This window comes from Pinus tabuliformis, chromosome 3_1 (assembly GCF_031772625.1).
Source record: "Pinus tabuliformis cultivar Carrire ecotype Pingquan chromosome 3_1, CPIR1, whole genome shotgun sequence".
Taxonomy (NCBI): Eukaryota; Viridiplantae; Streptophyta; class Pinopsida; order Pinales; family Pinaceae; genus Pinus; species Pinus tabuliformis.
Window position 1 is genome coordinate 354,600,960 of NC_142301.1, and position 20,075 is coordinate 354,621,034.

The 20,075-nt window shown below is 36.9% G+C and overlaps 1 protein-coding gene across 1 annotated transcript; it reads right to left on the reverse strand.

The window, feature by feature from the left end:
* Positions 1–983: 983 nt before the first annotated feature.
* On the reverse strand, positions 984–1,352 carry LOC149187175 (uncharacterized). Its single transcript, XM_089409582.1, has one exon. The coding sequence runs from the start codon at positions 1,350–1,352 to the stop codon at positions 984–986; it is 369 nt and encodes a 122-aa protein (XP_089265708.1).
* Positions 1,353–20,075: the final 18,723 nt, after the last annotated feature.

Below are 20,075 nucleotides of genomic sequence, written 5' to 3' on the forward strand. Positions count from 1 at the left end.
TTTAGGTTCAAAAGACTACAGGCGATCAAAGCTTAAAGGTAAAACACAAGACAGCGTGCACTCCAAAATTTACCGAAAAGAAAATCTATTTCCTTAAAACGCAAAAAGGTAAATCCAGGATTAAAGACTGAAGAATCAAAAAACTCGCGAAGCCCAGCGACACAAAAATTACCTCATATGGCGTTAAGTTCTCCTTTCATTTAAAGATCGAAATCCCACAGCGAATATTTGCTGCCTGATGTATAGGCGACTGCCCTACCGCATGGTAGGAACAGAGAATGAAAGATTTGGCTATCGAACTGTACAGAATTGCAGTGCGAATGGCATCCTTTATTACTCACTCAGTCTGGATCCACGGAGCTCCAAATAACGAAAGCCCCAAATACTATTCTGTTTGACTGGACTCCACGGGTATATTTAGAATGCAAAAGCAGGTAAATATCAATGGCTGGGTTTAAAGTTTCATTCACGAAAAGTATTTTTCAGTGCTGATATAGTTTGTAAATATTTTTAAAAATTGGATTGGGGTGTGGTAGCAAATTCAGCATTAAGTGAAAAAGTATAAAGAGACTGTAAACAATCCACCAAATGGACTATTACTGCATTAAAAAACACAAGCCATTTTGTACAATCTAAAAGGGCTTAAGGGTTTGGGTTTCTTACACAAGTAAACATCAACGGAAGATCCGGTTCTCAAAGCATTATATATAATGGAATATGATAGTGACCCTTTTTCTGGCCTTCTTCATGCTCGCACACATAAAGAAAAATGTCGACTTCAAAAGCTGCAACGTTGTCCTGCGGTGGAACAAAATTGGACAACCCAGTTCCGGAAATAGGATCTGCCTAAGATTTCCCCCAGTGGCTATCTGATCAGAGTTTTTGCATAACAGGGCCAGGTACTTTATGCGCCCTCTACTTTATAACCCATATACAATTTGCGCCCCACCCCTAAACCCTGGAAAACCTTGTTTTACCCACACTTAGGTCATTTTTTTCCTGAGAATATACACATCAATTTCTTCATACGCATACTCCGGATGCAAATCCTCATGGGGTACTTTCTCCACAGTGAAATAATTAGGACAAATCTGCCAAAAAAGCTGATGGGCTTCTGGAGATCGTATCTGATAACCTAATAGAATTACAGTATTCGCTCCAGAAAGGGCATTCATGGTGGAAATCAAAGGCTCCACAGTATTCTCCAAATAAACAACATCCGTGACAACAATGAAATCAAATGGAGGCTTCAGTACCTGAATCTGCTTCTCGTTGTTCCAATAGAGCTGAGAAATCTTCACTCTTCCAATGCCGGATCCTGAGAATATACACATCAGTTTCTTCATACGCATACTCCGGATGCAAATCCTCATGGGGTATTTTCTCCACAGTGAAATAATTAGGACAAATCTGCCAAAAAAGTTGATGGGCTTCTGGAGATCGTATCTGATAACCTAATAGATTACAGTATTCGCTCCAGAAAGGGCATTCATGGTGGAAATCAAAAGCTCCACAGTATTCTCCAAATAAACAACATCCGCGACACAATGAAATCAAATGGAGGCTTCAGTCCCTGAATCTGCTTCTCGTTGTTCCAATAGAGCTGAGAAATCTTCACTCTTCCAACGCCGGATCCCGGTTTTCCGGCCGAGGCGAGGGAGGTCGCCACCGTGTTTTTCTTCACGTTGCGTTTGAGGGCGGGCAGAACGGGGGCGATGTCGGTCAAGACCACGTCGAGGCTGAGCAGGGCACAGAAAGCATGCCTGGGTGTGAGTAGAGGCTGGCCCGAGTGACTGTAGGCCATGGCACCGACATCGCCCAAGTTAATGCAGACAGTTCCAGAATGAGCAGAAACGAATAATTGAAGGAGACCATGATGAATATCTTGAAAATGTGCACAAATGTCAGTGGAAAGCAGAAGGGTGGCGCTTGTTCTCCGAAATTGTTGAGAATAAACAGAAATTGCCCGACACATATGAACAATTTCCCGCTGAATGTGGACGCCAAGTGTCAACGTTAGAAACAAAAGGACGATGAAAGTCTCTTTCAAAGGAAGGCCTATCGGCCTAAATATAATAAATTTTTGAATTAATTAATTTTATTTTTTTTAAAGGTTATGCAATCGGTAAAACCTTTCAAATTTCACAAGTGATTTTGTTTTGAAATTTATGTTTAATTTTATATATCTAGTTAAAAAAAATATAATTTTTATAATAATAAAAAAGTATTCTATTTATTCAAAATAATAAATTTAAAAACTCTACTCTATTTTATGTAAAAAAAACATGTATGTCTTGCGTTGTGTTTTTTTTTAGGATGCCCTTTTTCTTTCAGCTGCGTTCTTTTTTTGAGGATGCATTTTTTCTTTCAGCTTCCTCACTTCCCCATGGCCCCTTCGGAGTTTAATTTAGAGGGTACACGTTTTTCTATTGCGCCTCATCTTAACATTGTTGCTTTGGCTTTTTCCAGTCTCGTTACCTCCCTGGTTGCCCCTCGAGACCATCTTGTAATCTCCAAGTTTGTTAAAAAACTTGAGGACATCCCTGAAATTGTTTTACTTCCAGCGTTGCCTCAAAGAGATGCTCTATCTTTATCTAAGAAGGGTCTGGTTGGGCACTTCACAGGCCTATGGCCCTCTCCAAAAACAGTGCAAAAATGGGTTGAAAGAAACTCGTCTCCTTCAACTCAAGGAAAAATATCCATTCGCTTTTGTGGTAGAGGCTATTTTACCTTCTATTTTGAATCCAGAGAAGATAGAGATCTCATATTTAGAAATAGGCCATACTTCATGGATACTAGAGACCTATACTTGAACAGATGGACATCGAACTTCGACCCCATGCTTGATGTTCCTAATGTTGTTCTAGTTTTGGTTTGCCTCCCTTGCCTCCCTCTTCATTGTTGGGGAGATGAATTTTTCAAAGCAATAGACAATGCATTTGGAAAATATATAGACCAAAGTAAACCAAAAGAAAATACGCACTCCTGTGCTCGAATATGTGTGGAAGTAGACTTAAGAAAGGGTCTACCAGAAGCAGTGAAGATCAAGGTAGATAATTGGGCTCACATACAATAATTGGACTACGAGAAGCTTCCTTTCAAATGTAAGGTATGTCATGAATACGATCATTTTGCAAATAAATGTTCAAAGAAAGAAGTAGAAGAAACAATTGAAACTCAAGACCCTCATTGGGAAACTGTCAAACGAAAAAAATATAGAACCAAGCCTTCAAAGTCATCATTTCCTTCCTCATCAACTCCCCCTCCTTGGGATGTCCCTCCACCCTCCTCCTCACTCTCCCATCCTCCAGACTCCAATCCCTTTGCCTCTCTAGCTCCCCCTCTCGAATCCTCCCCCGCTAGAGAGGATGCTCCCCCTCTCCCCCTTGAATCCTTGGTCTCCCCTCCTCCCTCACATCTTCCCCCACTTCTCCCTCACCCTACTTCCCCTGGTCCCCCCTTGAGCCCCCTTCCTCCTCCCTTTGAAAGGATTCTAACAATAAATCAATCCAAGGAATCTCTCTTTCCTTTAGACAGTCATAAGAAGCCAGGAAGGAAAACCAATAAGGAAATAAGAGACAAAGCAACAATAAAATAAATGGCCATGGGGACCCAATAACCAATGGAAACATACGCAGAAAAGGGTATTGGAAACAAAGAAAAACCATATCAGACAGTTCGAGGGAAAGACCCCTCTGTTCCATCCCAAAGAAAATAATGTATTTGGTCTCCTAGAACTGTAGAGGCCTCAGACATCCCTCAAAAATCAATATAGAAAAAGATCTTATTAAATCTGAATGTCCAAACTTCTTCCTAATTCAGGAGACCAAGTCATCTGAACAAGAAATGAATCAGATAATCCAAAAAACAAAACATTATGAAGGAACAACAATAAATGCAATAGGTGCTTCTGGCAGTATTTACACATTGTGGAAACAATCCTCTTGGGAACTTATATGTCAGTTCAAAGAGCAACACTGGATAAAGACTGAATTCAAAAATAAGATCTTCGGATATCAAATTAGTATCTTCAACATCTATGCTCCCACTCATTTCAGAGACAAGGAACAATGTTGGCAATCCTTGGTTGATTGCTTAAACTTAGAATCCAATAAAAAACTTATAGTTGGAGGAGATCTAAATTTGATTTTGAACGTAGATGAAAAACAAGGAGGCAATTTTCAGGCAAACCCTTTTAGAGATAAGCTCAAAAACATCATAGAAGCTCATAGTCTAATGGACATAGTGCCTAAAAATGGTAAATTCACTTGGAGCAACAAAAGATTAGGTTCGCGCAACATCAAAGAGAGATTGGATAGGTTTTTAATTCAAGACAACATTATTTCAAATTATAACTCGGTGATTTCAAAAATCATCCCATCGGCAGCTTCAAACCATAAGCCCATATTAAATTTGAGGACAGTGAAAATCTGGGCTCTCTCCCTTGATATAATCCACTTTGGGCCAACTTCGAAGAAGTTATAACGTTGGTCTCCTCAACCTAGAATCAAAGCATTAATGGCTCCCCAAGCTTCGTTTGGGAATCAAAGTTAAAGAATGTCAGAAAAAATCTAAAGGATTGGGTTCGATTGCATTATAAAGAACCACACCAAAAGAAATTTGAGCTACAAATGGAGTTAGAACATGTCCAGAAGAGCATGGAGGAAGGAGAAGTTACAAAAGAAAAACAATTAAAAGAAAAAGAAATACATTGGGAAATATATAAGAATAACATAAATGAGGAAGAGACTTGGAGGTTAAAGTCCAAAAACTTATGGATACAGGCCAATGATAAGAACACAGCCTTCTTCCACAATACCACCAAAATGATAATGGTCAAAAACCACATAGAGTCAATCAAAGGAGAAGGGGATGTTGAAATAAAGGGGCAGGAAGAAATAAAAAAGGAAGCACATCAACACTTTAAAAGTTTTCTTTCAGCTGATCTTGGGACTTCAAATTATGAATATTTCATAAAACATATTCCTAAATTAATTTCAAAGGAGACAAACTCAGTTCTCACCAAACAAGTGGAAGAAGAGGAACTTCAGTCTACCATTTGGAATCTACAACCAGATAAAGCATCAGGTCCTGATGGCTTCTCCATTGCATTCTATCACTCATTCTGGTTGCTCATTAAAAAGGACCTTCTAAAGATGATTTGATGGGTCTTTAGAAAAAATAAAATAGGTGGCAATACCAACTCCACCTATCTGGCCCTTATCCCTAAAGAATCTAAACCCTCCTCCTTTCATCACTTTAGACCTATATCTCTATGCAACTCTTCCTACAAAATTATCTCCAAGGTTTTAGCAAATAGGATTAAGCCTCTCCTTCCCAAATTGATTTCTGAAAATCAAGGAGGCTTTGTCCCAAATAGGAAAATTGTTGATAACATTATGCTTGTCCAAGAATCTATTCACTCCATCTTGTCTAGAAATGAACAAGGCTTCATTTTGAAACTCGATATGGCTAATGCTTTTGATAGAGTCAACCTCTCCTTTCTAATTGTTGTCCTTCAAAATTTTGGCTTTGCCTCAGATTTCGTTGATCTCATAAAAGCTTGCATTCTAGGCCCCTGGATTGCCCCCCTTATTAATGGAAGACCAGGAAGTTTCTTTCAAAGCTCAAGAGGTTTAAGACAAGGTTGTTTGTTATCTCCTTTCCTCTACATCATCATGGTTGAATCTCTTAGTAGGAATTTAGAGCACAGCAAACAAAGTGGCACCATCACCAACATCTATTTCAGCAGAGGAGTCAAGAGCATAAACCACTCCCAATTTGCCGATGACACCTTATTCTTGGGGGGAGCCTCATGTATTATTGCAAAAAGATTCAAAAACATTTTGGACAGATTCTTGGAGGCCTCTAGTTTCCTCCTAAATAATGCTAAAAGTAGCATTTATGGATGGAATACCCCTGCAAGAACTCTTCAGTGCATTTCTCAAATTTTCAGAGTTCCTTTCAAAACAAATTGGAGTCATTTCAAACACTTGGGTCTGCCTATCTCAAAAGATGTTTTGAAGTCAGAGATTTGGCATTCTTCCATAGACAAAATGAAAAAGAAAATTCAAAATTGGGGTATGCTTTGGCTCAATCTAGCAGGGAGAATCACATTGATTAAATTTGTCTTATCAACCCTTCCTCTTTATCAATTTGTTGTCATACAAGCTCTTGTAGGAATACAAAATCAAATAGAGCTAATTATAAGAAAATTATTGTGGCAAGGGGGCAAAACAGAGACCAAGAAATTCAGCCTAGTAAATTGGAAACAAGTCACTGCCCCATATGAGAATGGAGGCATTTCTATTTGACTTCCTGGTTTAATGAACATCGCCTTTGGAGAAAATATCATATGGAGATTCATAATAGGCGAGACCACTTGGTGGAAGCAGGTTCTGGAGGTGAATTATTTGAATTCCTCTCGACAATATCTTCTCACAGAACAAAAATTCCCATCAAACCTTGCACTCAAATCTGGAAATTACTAAAAAAAGCTATGCCTCTAGTTAAAGAAAACACATCCAGAATTCCAGGTGGTGGACAGGACATAAATTTTTGGAGAGATAGCATCATGGGTAAATCCCCACTCTCCGACCTTCAAGGCATTCTTCCTCTCAAGACTTGGATGATAAATAAAGGAATCTACTCTCTTGCTCAAATCTCAAATTGGAATCAACAAGACAACTCTTGGAATGGTTGGTCCCCTTCGGCCTTTCCACCTGATCTTGGTAATGAATGGAATCTACTCCTTACTCATGTCAAGGGAGCAACACCAATTAGTCTTGGCGAGCAAGATAAATTCAAATGGAACCCATGAGGTAGGGAATTTTCTATAAAATGAGGTTATGTGAAGCTCCAAGAAGATTATGGCAATTCAGAATGGCCTCTCCAAAAATAGTTTGGAAGATTGTGAGGCTTCCTAAAATAAAACTTTTTATTTGGACTATGCTAAAAGGAAAGATCCTAACTGCATAAAATCTCAAGAAAAAATGAATTCATGGTCCCTCAAGGTGCCCCCTGTGTCAAAGAGAGGAAGAAACAATCCAACACCTATTCATAAGTTGCAAATTCACTGAAGAATGTTGACTCTTGTTGGTCAACCCGATCGAGGTCATCATCAATTTAAATATCGCCCTCTCATAATTTTATGCTAAATGGAAAACAAGTTATCCCTACTCTTTAAAAAATAAGAATTTGATAAAGAGATTTTGGAGAAGTCTTCCATCATTCTTATGTTGGCAGATATGGCTTGCTCGAAATAAACAAATATTTCAAAATATAAAGTCGGAAGTTAGGAAAATTTTGGCCAAAACATGGAGTTTGGCATTTGAATTATTTTTTGCAAAAGGAGCAAAGAATTTGGATGATAGTCTCCTCCAACATGAAGAGAAAATTTGGCTTAAATTTGTTTTAGACAAACCTCAAAACATGGTCAGCTCTCCCAAAATTACCCCCTTCAAGTCCAATGACTAGAAAATTCGTTTGAATGAAAGGGACTTGTTGATATGGTTAAAATCCCTTAAGAGACCATGCCTCTTTTTTTATGGATCTTCAAAGTCTAATCCAGGTAACGCAGGTGTTGGAGGTTACATCATTGATCAGGAGAATGTAAACGTGATCTCCTTTGAGTGTGGCCCTAGTATAGATAAAAACAACAAAGCGGAAGTGTATGGGTTTTTGTTGGGCTCCCAAATCCTCAACGAAAAAAATTATATGAACCCAGTCATCATTGGGGACTCTTCAATCCTAATTCAAAAAATGGTTAAGAACTCAAAGCCAAAAAATGTTGATCTCAATTAAATCATATCCAGAATCCAACACCATCTCAAAAATATAGGAAATGTATCTTACTATCATGTTCTTAAAGAGAACAATAAGATTGTTGACAAGCATGCAAATAATGATTGTGTCAGACCTCAAGGAGAAGTAAGAATTAACAATGATATTTACTCCAAATTCATTCCCTATTCCCTCCCTCTCCTCCCTTCCTATGCTTTCTTATCCCGTGATTAGTAAAAATCTCTCTCAGTTCTCATCCTTTCTTTCAAAGGTCAGTGTCAAAATTGCTATGAAACCCTAATTAGTCAAAGCACCTCTCTCAAAGTTGATTTGTATCCTTCCTCGATCTCACTCTCTCAAAGTTGATTTGTATCCTTCCTCGATCTCATTTCTCTGCCAGTTGTGCTTCTCAAAGCCATCGGAATTATTACTTCAAAGACTCTCGGGCTTCTCACTTGACTCATGTATCCTTTATTTTCCCTCTCACTCCTCCATTTCCTTGTGCTGCCCTCTTTCTCCCATTATCCTGATCTACTTCTCCTTTCCTCTTTGACAACCCCTCTTTTGTTCATCCTTCCCTTATCCTTGCTCCCCTAGTCCTTCTACTCCACTAATTCCCTCAATATGGATCTCACTGAGTTGTATCCCAAGGCCCAGTCATGCCCGCATTGCAAATCTCACAAAGTTGTATTGGAACATATTCGATCCATGCACAATCAATGGAAGGACAGATGCAAAACTGAAATGGGGTATCTATATCACCAGTGTAATGAACACGCGAAATCTATTAGGCAACTTAGCAATAGATGTGCACATCTTGAAAATGCACTCAATGCTCTGCAAGAAATGGTATCTAAAAAACCAAGAGAAAGCTCCAACTCAATGGACTGTTGCAGCAAGAATCAACAGATCGAGGAGAAGTCAGTTAACAAAGGATAAGAGGAAAGTCAACTCCATGAATCACCAGGACACGCTCTGCACATCGACAGAAAGCAATCCTTGTCTCAGAAATATACTCTCTTTCAATTTTAGATATGCTCTGTAAATGTATTTTGATTCTACAGTAGTTTGTAAGAACTTTTAAGTTAAATGGAGTAGGAAAACTAGGAATATTTGAAGCAAATGTAAAAGTTGGAAAAGAAGGATAGGGTTTTTTTCCTCTCCTTCTTCCCTTAGTGTTTCAACCTCCATGTACTTGGGAGTTCTTCTCCCTCTTTTTTGAAATGAATATAATATACCCAATCTTATATAAAAACATTATATATATTTATCTATCTATATATCTATATATATATATATATATATATATATATATAAATTCTAAATCTTTTTTATTTTTTTAATTAAAAATTTACCAACAAATTATCACTCAACTTAAAATACAATTTTTTTTAATCATTAAAAAAAATGAAATTAAAAAAAAAAAAAAAAAACAAATACACAACATTAAATAACTATTTATTTAAAACTTTTTTGGCTCTGGACTGCGGCTGCGAGGATGAACCATGGTGGAACCCTAGCTAGGGTTTCGGATCAGGGTCCCCGTTTCATGGCGGTTGGCACCTGGAGCTTCACAGAAACGACAGCTCTGACCGCCTGAACACCGACAGCGGTTTCGATTTCCACGGGATACCTTTTGTCTTTCTCTGCCGCGGTCCCCTCCCCGTTTACCTTCTGGCACTGACCTCCGTTCTTCCCGCTGGACGGTTCCCGTCTCGTTCACGGACTCAGGCTCTACACTCCGACAGCTACAATGGGCGAAGAGGATATAGTGGATTATGAAGCGGACCCCATGCCCCATCAGGAAATCTGGGCACACACTAGCAGACCGTGCTTAATACCGAGGAGTGTCGCGCTCAGGGTCGAGACAGGTGCTTCTTCGCGGCACCCGCACTTGCCGCTCAAAGGAAAGGAAAAATCCCCTGAGTATACTCTCGCAGACGCTACCCCGCTGGATTGCCCGCCGTTATCTCCTGCTACCCTTCAGATTTTGGGTTCTTGTTTCCAATCCTCGCCATCTCTGGACGCTCCGCTTCAGCTCCACAACAGACCTGACTTCCCTCCGCCCCCGCCTCCTCCGCCCCCTTCTAGCTCCCACTCCCTCTCAGTCTCCTTTATGCCGCAGACCCAACGGCTCCCCCCCCACTCCTCCCTTCCCTTTCTCCCGGGTACTTCTACCTCGGCTCCCCGTTCCCCTATTCGGTCAGGCTGTTTCACTACGCCGTTGATACCTGCTCGCTCTGCGGGTTCCGCTCAACACAGCTCCTCGGACCCGTGCCGCAGACTTCTGAAGGAGACCCCCTTTGGCAAGCGCTCTGAGAAGGTAAAGAAAGGCAGATGCCTACGTGCTATTGATGCTGATTTCAGTGTTATCTTTGGGCCTGAAGCTCCGCTGCCAGACGTGATGGACGCCTCTCGCAAAGTCCTGGTGGGTCGGGTTCGTGGGCGCACCTACACGGCCGAACGATTAAAGCTCTGGGTGGAGGAGATTTGGGGTTCACTGCTTAAGGATTTACCAGAAGTCATGGTCCTCACCCGGGGCTGGTTTGCTTTGCACTTCAATCGGCCTGATCTCAATTATCACTCAACTTAAAATACAATTTTTTTTAATCATTAAAAAAAATGAAATTAAAAAAAAAAAAAAAAAGCAAATACACAACATTAAATAACTATTTATTTAAAACTAAATAATATAATCTATATTAAATAAAATATGTATATAGAAAATTCCTATTTTGCATTTATATTAAATATTTCTTATAGTTATAAATTGTATTTTAAAAAAATATGCAAGTTTATGCATATGTACAATACAATAACACTCATAAGTGCTGGCTATAATTTCCTTTATAATTTAAATATTATTATAACTCTAATCTAATTAATTATTACTTTCCTAAACATATGTCTTCGTAATTAAGAAAGATGGAATGGAACCAACTATGTGTTTATAATCTTTACCATTATTTAACCTTTACTAAAAATTATAAAATTTTCACTTAAATTAAAAATTATAAATTTTTCACCTAAATTAAAAAACACTAGGACAAATTCTTATTAATAATCTTCTAAAGATATTGAAATTCTTATATTTTTAAAAAACTTTGTTTAAATATCCATGTATTCTATCTAATCAAAATGGAAAATTTCGGTGATTAAATTACTATTTAGATATTGTACATATAATGGTGTTAAAATAATCACTGAATTATGGTTTAGCTTAGTTGTTTTGAAGTGTTAGTGTTTGCACTTCTTTTATGATTTTGAAGTTTTTATGGAGCTAGATAATGTTGGAAATGAATAATTTTATTTTTATATTTTATAATTCTAAAATATTTCAAAATATGTTAAAATTAAATTTATTAACAATATGTATTGATCTCAATTAATTAGTGACAATTAATTAATGACATGATTACTTTTAGAAAAATTCTAAAAGTGTAAAGCTGTGTAAAGGTGTTTATACTTTTAACAATAACAAGTCCATAGAAATGCATAAGGTGTGTAAAGGTATTTTTAATTTGAACAGTAACAAGAATAAAAAAGAATGCAACAACCTTAGTATGCCTGTTTAGCTATGGCTAAAATGTAATAAATAAATTTACATAAAAACAAAAAATAATATTGAAATTAAAATAGTGCAATATTAGTTTGAGAAAAGAACTTCAAATAATGTAATAAAATATATATGAGAAGAGCAGAAAATATAATAACTATTATGAAATCAGTTTACAAAAAGATAGTTGAACGCCTTAGAATTCAACCTCTTAAAGGGAGTAACCTCCTTTACATTACACGAATGAACAATTCTTGGATGATTCAAATGACAAGACCTCATTTCTATATATAGGAGTCTAAGGGGTCATAATATAATCAGAGCCGGCATAACAACAGTAATGTAAGGGCACAATAATAACAATAGTGGGTTTCTATGGCACACAATAGTAACAATATGGGACTACATGGGTACAACAATATAATAAGGGGGTTTTACTAATAACAATATGGGGTTACACTAGTAGTATAGGGGCCTAACATGCACCTCTCCTTCAAAAATTGTTGTTCTCAACGCTTAAGTAGTTTTTTATGCTTCTGTATAAAATTCTTGTCCTCCCATGTGGAATCTTCAGCAGGTAAGTTCTTCCACTTGATGAGATAATCTGAAATTGATCGATTTCGTAGCTGTCGGGTTCTTGTTTCTGTGACTGCTCCAGGTTCCAATATGATTTTTCCTTCCTCTTCAAGTTCTGGCAATATTGTTTCAATTGGGATCTTCTGTAAATTTTGAATGAGTAGCCATACTTTTTCATCCTTCTTCCATTCATCCCTTGCGTCGTTTATCCCATCTAGTTGGATAATAGAAATATCGCAAACCAATGCTTCCACATACTCATCCTTTCTTGATAGTGCATCTGCAACAAAAAATTTCTTGAAGTGTCTTCCCATTGGGTAAGGTTGCCATTTCTTAAGTCCATGTAGTATTGCCAACATTTCCTTCTCATAAATAGCTTGCTTGAGATGTAGCCGTAAAAATACCCAATCGCCTACGTCAAAACTTTTTTCACTGTGATGTTGATCTACTTGTTGTTTCATTCGATTCTGCACCAAATTGGTGTTATCCTTTAAAAGTTGGAGAACTTGTTTTTGATGCTCGATGTGATATTTCACTGCTTGAACATTTTTCTTCTTGATATTTCATTCTATCTTGAGAGTTTGAGGAGTGGTCATTTCTTCCATTGCTTTACAAGATATGGTCGGATTCATTTCTTCTTTCTCTGGGAATGGGTCCTGGTGTATATCCTCTTCTTTTGATGTTTCTTGATCCTTTTCTTCCTCCTCTTCATACTTTATGTAAAATTATTTATTCTCAGCACACTTATGACCTTTAGTGCATTTTCTATCACAATTGTAACAAATCCCTTTTTCTCTTTTTTCTTCCAATTGTTGTGGTGTAAAGCCTTGTAGGTTGTGGAAGGCTAGGAGAATAAACATTTCCATAATTATAGTCATGAGTGGTGGGATTCCTTGTTTCCATAATTTCGCTTTCAATTTTTCTTGCCAACTCGAATGCCTCCTCCAATGAATCAGATTCCCAAAACCGAACCTCATGTTCAATGTTATCCTTTAATGTCCCTATGAAGACATCAATCCTTTGCATCTCTGGAATATAATTTACCCTTCTATTCAATTTTTGAAAGTCCTCAATGTGCTCTTCCATTGAACCCTTTTATTTGAGATTTATCAATTAGCTAAAGAAGGAGTTTCTCTCTATATCCTCATAATGTGCTATCATTTCCTCCATAAAAATTGACCACGTAACAAGTGGTTTACGAGAACAAAGGCCTTTATACCATAAAAATTGATCCGGTTCTAAATATGAAGATGCAATACATACCTTTTGTAATAATGGTACACCATGTAGATCAAAATAATGCTCCATCTGACGTATCCAATTTACCGGATCCTTGCCATCAAACTTCCTCATATCGCCTTTTCTTGACTTTAGGAGCTTGATCTTGAAACGACTATAACTCTGTAATTTCGGTTCTTCTAGTTCTGAAATTGCGACTTGCAGTAGCCCTCTGCGTCCTCTTTCGAGTGCCACCAGTTTGATTGAATTTAGATTCTCCAAGAAAGAGTTATGCACAATCTCCCAAGATGACCTGATTATATACCTTTTCAAAAGAGCGAACTTGTATGAAGTGCCACGTGTCACTGTTTTGACCTTCGGGTCTAAAAAATATACATAGGAAACTACAATCCATCCTCTTTCTATAACTTCTTACGAAATTTCAATTTGATGCTCAAAACAGAAGTTATGATGATTTTCCCGAGGTCACCTATTTGGAATGAAATTTGGGAGTCTGCAAAAAGGCAAACTTCCTCAGATCATATCTCTGCAAATATAGTGCGAAAAGCTCTGAATTTCGGACTCGAGGCTCAAAATGATTTCGTCTCAAATGGGTTTTTTTTTAGCTTCTGAAACGTCGCAAAAAAAAAGTTATAGCGAAAATGCCACAATGACCTATTTGGAGCAGCGAAACCCTAGAATCCAAAGCTCCGATACCAAATGTTATGAAACCAATTCACAAAAAGATAGAAAAAATAGTTGAACGCCTTAGAATTCAGCCTCTTCGAGGGGGCAACCTCCTTTGCATTACACAAATGAACAATTCTTGGATGATTCAAATGACAAGACCTCCTTTCTATATATAGGAGTCTAAGGGGTCATAATATAACTAGAGCCGATATAACAACAATAATGTAAGGGCACAATAATAACAATAGTGGGCTTATATGGCGCACAATAGTAACAATATGGATATTACATGGGTACAACAATATAATAAGGGGGTTCTACTAATAACAATAAGGGGTTACACTAGTAGTATAGGGGTTTAACAATAACAAACAAAATTTGTATTGTTAAACAAAAATTGAAAGATTAATACTATATATAATATGTTTTTGTTATATTAAACATTAATAAATATGTCAAAAATATAAGCAAATTGCAAATAATACTCTATGAATGGTCATGGAATAAAAAGATATTAATAAGAAAGATCTAAATAATGAACACTCTAATGAATTTATCCCTGTAGTTTTTATTTTATGAAATTAAAAAAAAATTAAAATATCGATAATAAGAATCTAGAAAGCAGAATTCCCTTTTATGGTAATAAATTACCGTACAAAACATAACAGAAACAGAAACTTCGATCTTTGTACTCGAATCATTGACCAGATACTCCTGAGTGTTGCATTAAATGCGGTGTTGGAGGCTTCGCCACTACCCACCGGCCACCCTATTAACAATAAATTTAATATAAGATTTTCATTTCCAAAATTCACCATCTTCGTAAACTTCTAAAACAAAGCCAAAACATTTTATGACACTGTATTGCATAACATCGTTCTACGCAACGTGGCAACGCAACCAAAAAACTTTAACAACTTTGAGATGTGAAAATCCTAAAGCTTAAAAGACTGAGTTGAAACCCAGAAATTTAAACAAACGAAAACCATCAAAGAATTGCTATTCGGTAGATAGAAATGCCGATTGAGATCCGTTCATGGCAGAACATCGTTCAACTGCACTGTGCAACGCGGCAATGTAATGGAAAACTTTAGCAGCAGCACCGACAGCTCAAAATTCGAAAGCTGAAAACGCGGAGTTGAAACCCCACGACCATGAAGCCAGCGGTGTTATAAACATCAGTGCTTCGCAGATGTTAATTCACAGCGGAGAGGAATGGTGGTGAGGTCGACACTTTCAATAAATCCAAACTGGCCCTTTCATTGGAGCAAGGCGTGGTTGACTGTAAAGGCTCTCAATCGACAGGCTGGCCGGATTTCTTGATGCAGACTGAAAGAATAAGACAAAATATACGACTTGGGGTGATGGAACAAATGTCAGGCCTGGAATGTATGTTCCATGAAGTTGAAATGCCCGGCCTGGAATGTTTGTGCCATAAAGTTGAAGAGCAAGAGGTGCAACCGATTATAGATGAAATGTCCGCCCTTGAATGTCTGTTCCATGAAGTTGAAGAGCAAGAGGTGCAACAACATTATAAAATCATTACAGCGAATAAATAAAATAAAATGCATTCAGTTTTCTAATTTTTTTAATTTTAATTTTTATTAAAAATATATATTATTTTAAAATAAAATAAAATATTATAAATCTAAAATCTATAAACAAATCATCACTCAAATGAAACTATAATTTTAAAAAAATCATTAAATTTGAAATGAAATTAAAAAAAAAAAAAAACAAAACAGAAAAAACAAAAATACATACCCACATACCTATCTATTAAAAATTAAATATTAAAATTTTTATATATAACATGTCCTATATTAAATGCATTAGATATATGAAGCATTGGTTTAAAAATTTTCATTTAAAATATATGTAATTTATATCCTAAATTATTTTTCAGAATAATACTCATGATATTCCGTGAATATTCTGGTTACTATAAATTCATTCTAAGATTCAAATATTAATGTAACCTTAATCCAATCTATCATTACATTCCTCAAGTTATTTTAAAGAGCGGAAGGACCAACTGCCTGTTTATAATCTTTATCATTATTTAACATTTAATTATTAATAATATTTCAGAGATATTATATTAGATTGAACCACTGTTACAATTCATCGGTTTTAAATTTTGATTTAAATTTGCATGTGTCCAAAAAAATACTAGTACTGATAAGCGCCTTAAAAGATAATCTTGGTTTCGTTGTTTTGAGTGGCCGTGTTTCGTACTGTTGTCTTTATTTTTAAAATAGTTTGGAAATATTACATATAGTGAAGTCAAAAAAGTCAAGTTGATTTTAAAAACATTCAGTTTTAATTTTTTAAAAATTTTGCTGGAATTTATTGAAATCACATGCTTGATGGGTAACTCTACACAATCACAGTGCCCTATGATTTTTCAAAGTGCTAAATCTATATATGCAGTCAAAAAACCAGTATAAATAACAAGAATTAATATTTCACCTCAATTTTATCAAAAAACCAAAAATCCGAAAAATCGCACTCAAAACAACTCCCAAATTTTTAACCGTCCCAAATCGGCCATAGTAAAGTTCAAATTTCTAAATATTCCAAAATCCGCCAGAGTGAAGTTCGTTAATCCCAACGACCCCGTGTCGCGTTCAAACGTGGGAAAAATCCAAATCGTAGCATGTGCAAACTAGGCACACGGTCTCGAAAAGTAAAAGCCGTAGTCTTTAACGCGACTTTTTGAAAGCCTTTCCGGCGATTTTTTCCGGTGAAAATCCGGCAGTAATTTATTGAAATCCAAGTTTGATAACTAGTTTTTGCACAATGAAAGCGTCCCAGGGGTTTTTCAGGGTGCTGAATCCGAATATGCAGTTAAAAAACCATTTTAACTGCAACAAATCATGATTTCATCTCAATTTCTTCCGCCGGATTCCGTCACCGGAATCTCAAAAAGTCCCATTATAGACAACTCCAAAGTAAAATAAGATAATAAAATATAAAAATATCAGTGACCACCATCGTTCAAAATCTTCCAAAGTCCATGCAAGCCGAAGTGGAGTAACGGCAGGCCACCGAAACAGCGGAAGAAAAGATAGTGAACGAAGAGGAGTAGTCGGGAAGGAAATTACATTTTTGTCTCATGTTAAGTTGAAATTGAACGACACATTTTCCAATTTGTACTTTATTTTGGAATTATATATATATATATATATATATATTTTTTTTTTTTTTTTGAAGTGATATTTCATATTTCATATGTTATTTTTTTTCAAATGAAAAATTGATTTTTTAATAGAGATGCATGTTTATTTTTATTGTTGTAGATCACTCAATATTTTATGTAACCAAACTATTTGCCAATTTGTTATTGTTGCTATTACATATTTACCTTATGTTAATGAGAAAGACAATGGGTTGTTTCTTGGATGTCCATAAAATCACACCTAAAACAAGACATTTCCATGAAATCACACTTGAAACAAGATGGAAAACATACCCTAAAATACTTTATCGTCCTTGTTACCTTCAAATTCCTTGTGAATATATCTGCCCAAAAAATCATTAATAGTGCTAGAGTATATTTCAAAATTCTTTATCCAGTTTTGCTAATAATAGTCTTTTGAATACTACAAGAGCCTACAAATCAAAATGAAAACATACATAACATGTAGTCTAGTGGCACTGAGATACATAATACTACGAAGAAATCTTTGAAATGAAGTTGGATTTACATTGGATCCCATAACCTCTTTTCAAGATTTCATGTTGCAATTGGAGGTGGTGTTGATTTGCAATTCATCATACTAAACCTCTTCAACACATCCCTTGGCTACTTCACTTGAAAAACAAAAATAATTAAGTTCACTTGAAACTAAAAAATAATTAAATAACTTCAGTGCCAAGGAAATGACTCATTAACCCAAAATTAGAAATTTCAAATTCTTGCTTAATGCGTGATTTTGTTTTGTGGAAATCATATCATAAATATATAGATGGACAATTATAATTTGATCTTGTTCATTCACCTTTGTATAAAATGTAGGCTCACTACTATATATGTTAAATCTTGAACTACTTATCATATATGAATTAATCCTTCTATATCTATTGAAACTTGTAAGTGAGAAACCATGTTCTAAGAATAGCAGTGACGTCTAAAGACATTGTTTGTGCTAAATGTAACAGCCCTAGTTAAAAATCCATGTAAAATATATAAGACCACGATTGATGGAACACTCATTCCAAGCTTAATATTGCGCAAGACATCCTAGTGTGAGTGTTCATTTTAGTTATTATGGCTAAAGGGAAAAGGCATTGGCAAAGGCTTTGGAAAATCAAAATGACATTTTTGGGATATTTATTTATGAGAATAATGGAAATTAGGAGAAAAGGAAGGTGAAAGGTCACAGGTTTCATGTAAGGAGGAAAATGAAGGAAAATAATGGAAATTGAAGAAATAAAGGCCGCATTGATAAAAAGGCTTCTAAGGATAATCTAGGTGGATCTCCAGACACTAGTGGCATGAAAAATGCTCAAAATTCAAAGTGGCAGAAAGTCGATTAACTTGACATCAAATCAAAGTGCTCATCACCCTGATTCCAATGGTGCGAACGACACTCCAATCCGAATCCGTATGAAGAAGATAGAAGCAGTCAAAGTTTGGAGTTGAATTACCCATGTGGCAGGCTTAAGGAGGGCGCAATTTGGCAAGAATCAGGCACCAGAATTCGGCCAGTTTTCCAGGCGAATTGTGGGTCAATTAATTTGTCTAATATCGCCTAAGGTTCTGGAAAATTTCTAAGTGGGTGGTGGTTATAAAAAGTATATATAAAAATATGGAGCGAGCGGCCATGACCCCGTCGCCCCGTAACTGCCACAACAAATTATATTTAAAAAAAGGGGCAAGCGGCCATGACCCTGCCGCCCCGGAACTGCTACAACAAATTATATTTAAAAAAAGGGGCAGGCAGCCATGACCCCGCCACCCCCGCAACCACCTTAAAAGAATGATAAGGGCGGGCGGCCATGCCCCGTCATCCCCATAACCATCATAACAATATAACTTTGGGGGGCGGGCAGTCAACCCCACCTCCCCCTCCAAAGCCTCCACCTTACCATATGTGTGAACAATCAACGGAAGATGGGGGCGCGGACCACCAAAACAGCGGACCCGCCGCCCATAATTAAAAAACAATAAAATTGTGTTATGTTTAATTTGGAGGGGATGGATTTGATCCCCCAACCCCTCCTCAACAAATTTCCATGTTTTTCATTGCACCCAATGGTCCTCCTTTGGTTTATACACCCACCAATTTATATTTAAACACTTATGCATAATGCGGCAGGGAGGAGAGATCGCACACGTATTTTGAGGTAGATGAATTGTAGGTGGTGGAACTGTGAGCAGGCCTGTGACAAGGGGTGAAACCTTGCCTGAGCACATTTTCTAGGGGGTCAGTTTTGGTCCAGTGTCAGAATTGGGCAAGTTTATATCGATTTTACACCTCTCGGCAATAGGAACTCAATGGTGATGCCAATTTCTGCAACAGAACTCTCCATTTTTCGGCCATTTTCCAGATTGGAGGTATAAGACTCTTTTTTGTAAATGTTGATTGTACTTCTTCTTTCTCATGCCACTTAATGAATGAAGGTCTCCCCATTGATTGAGCAAGGCCCAGAGACGTAGTCCAAATTGGATGAACTCTGTTATCAAGTCTCTTGTCCTCTTTCATGCTTTTATGTGTTTCTCCTCTTCTCTCATGTGCACATTAAATTTCTATGGTTAAGCTGCAATTTATCCATGTAATTATTTAATACATCTAAAAGCAAAAGATCCTGGATCAGAGGATTAGTTGGCAAGCTTGGTCAATGTAACCTTTTTTCAGTTTAGTTTTGGAGCTCTCTCATTATTTTCTCTCTCCCTCACTCACTCTTGGACATTTATAGTTTTCTTGGAGCACTTTGGCATTGGAGGAAGAAAGGCAAAAGCAGGCAAGAAGAAGGAAGGAGCAAGAAAGGAAGAGCAGGAATATTTGCAAGTATTAATTTGCATGGGTGATTTCCTTACTAGATTTTGCATGCATGGTATTACATGTGGTTCTTTTCTTTCATGGCATGGGTTTTTCCAGGTGTGACAGTGTTTTCAGCCTAGCCTTGCCATTTCTGGATAGCCTTGATGAGATGGGTTCTCATACTTCGATTGAGATGAATTGTTGGATGGATTCGAAGCTAAGTGGGGTGGATCTCCAAAATCACAAACACATGGCCTAGTGGT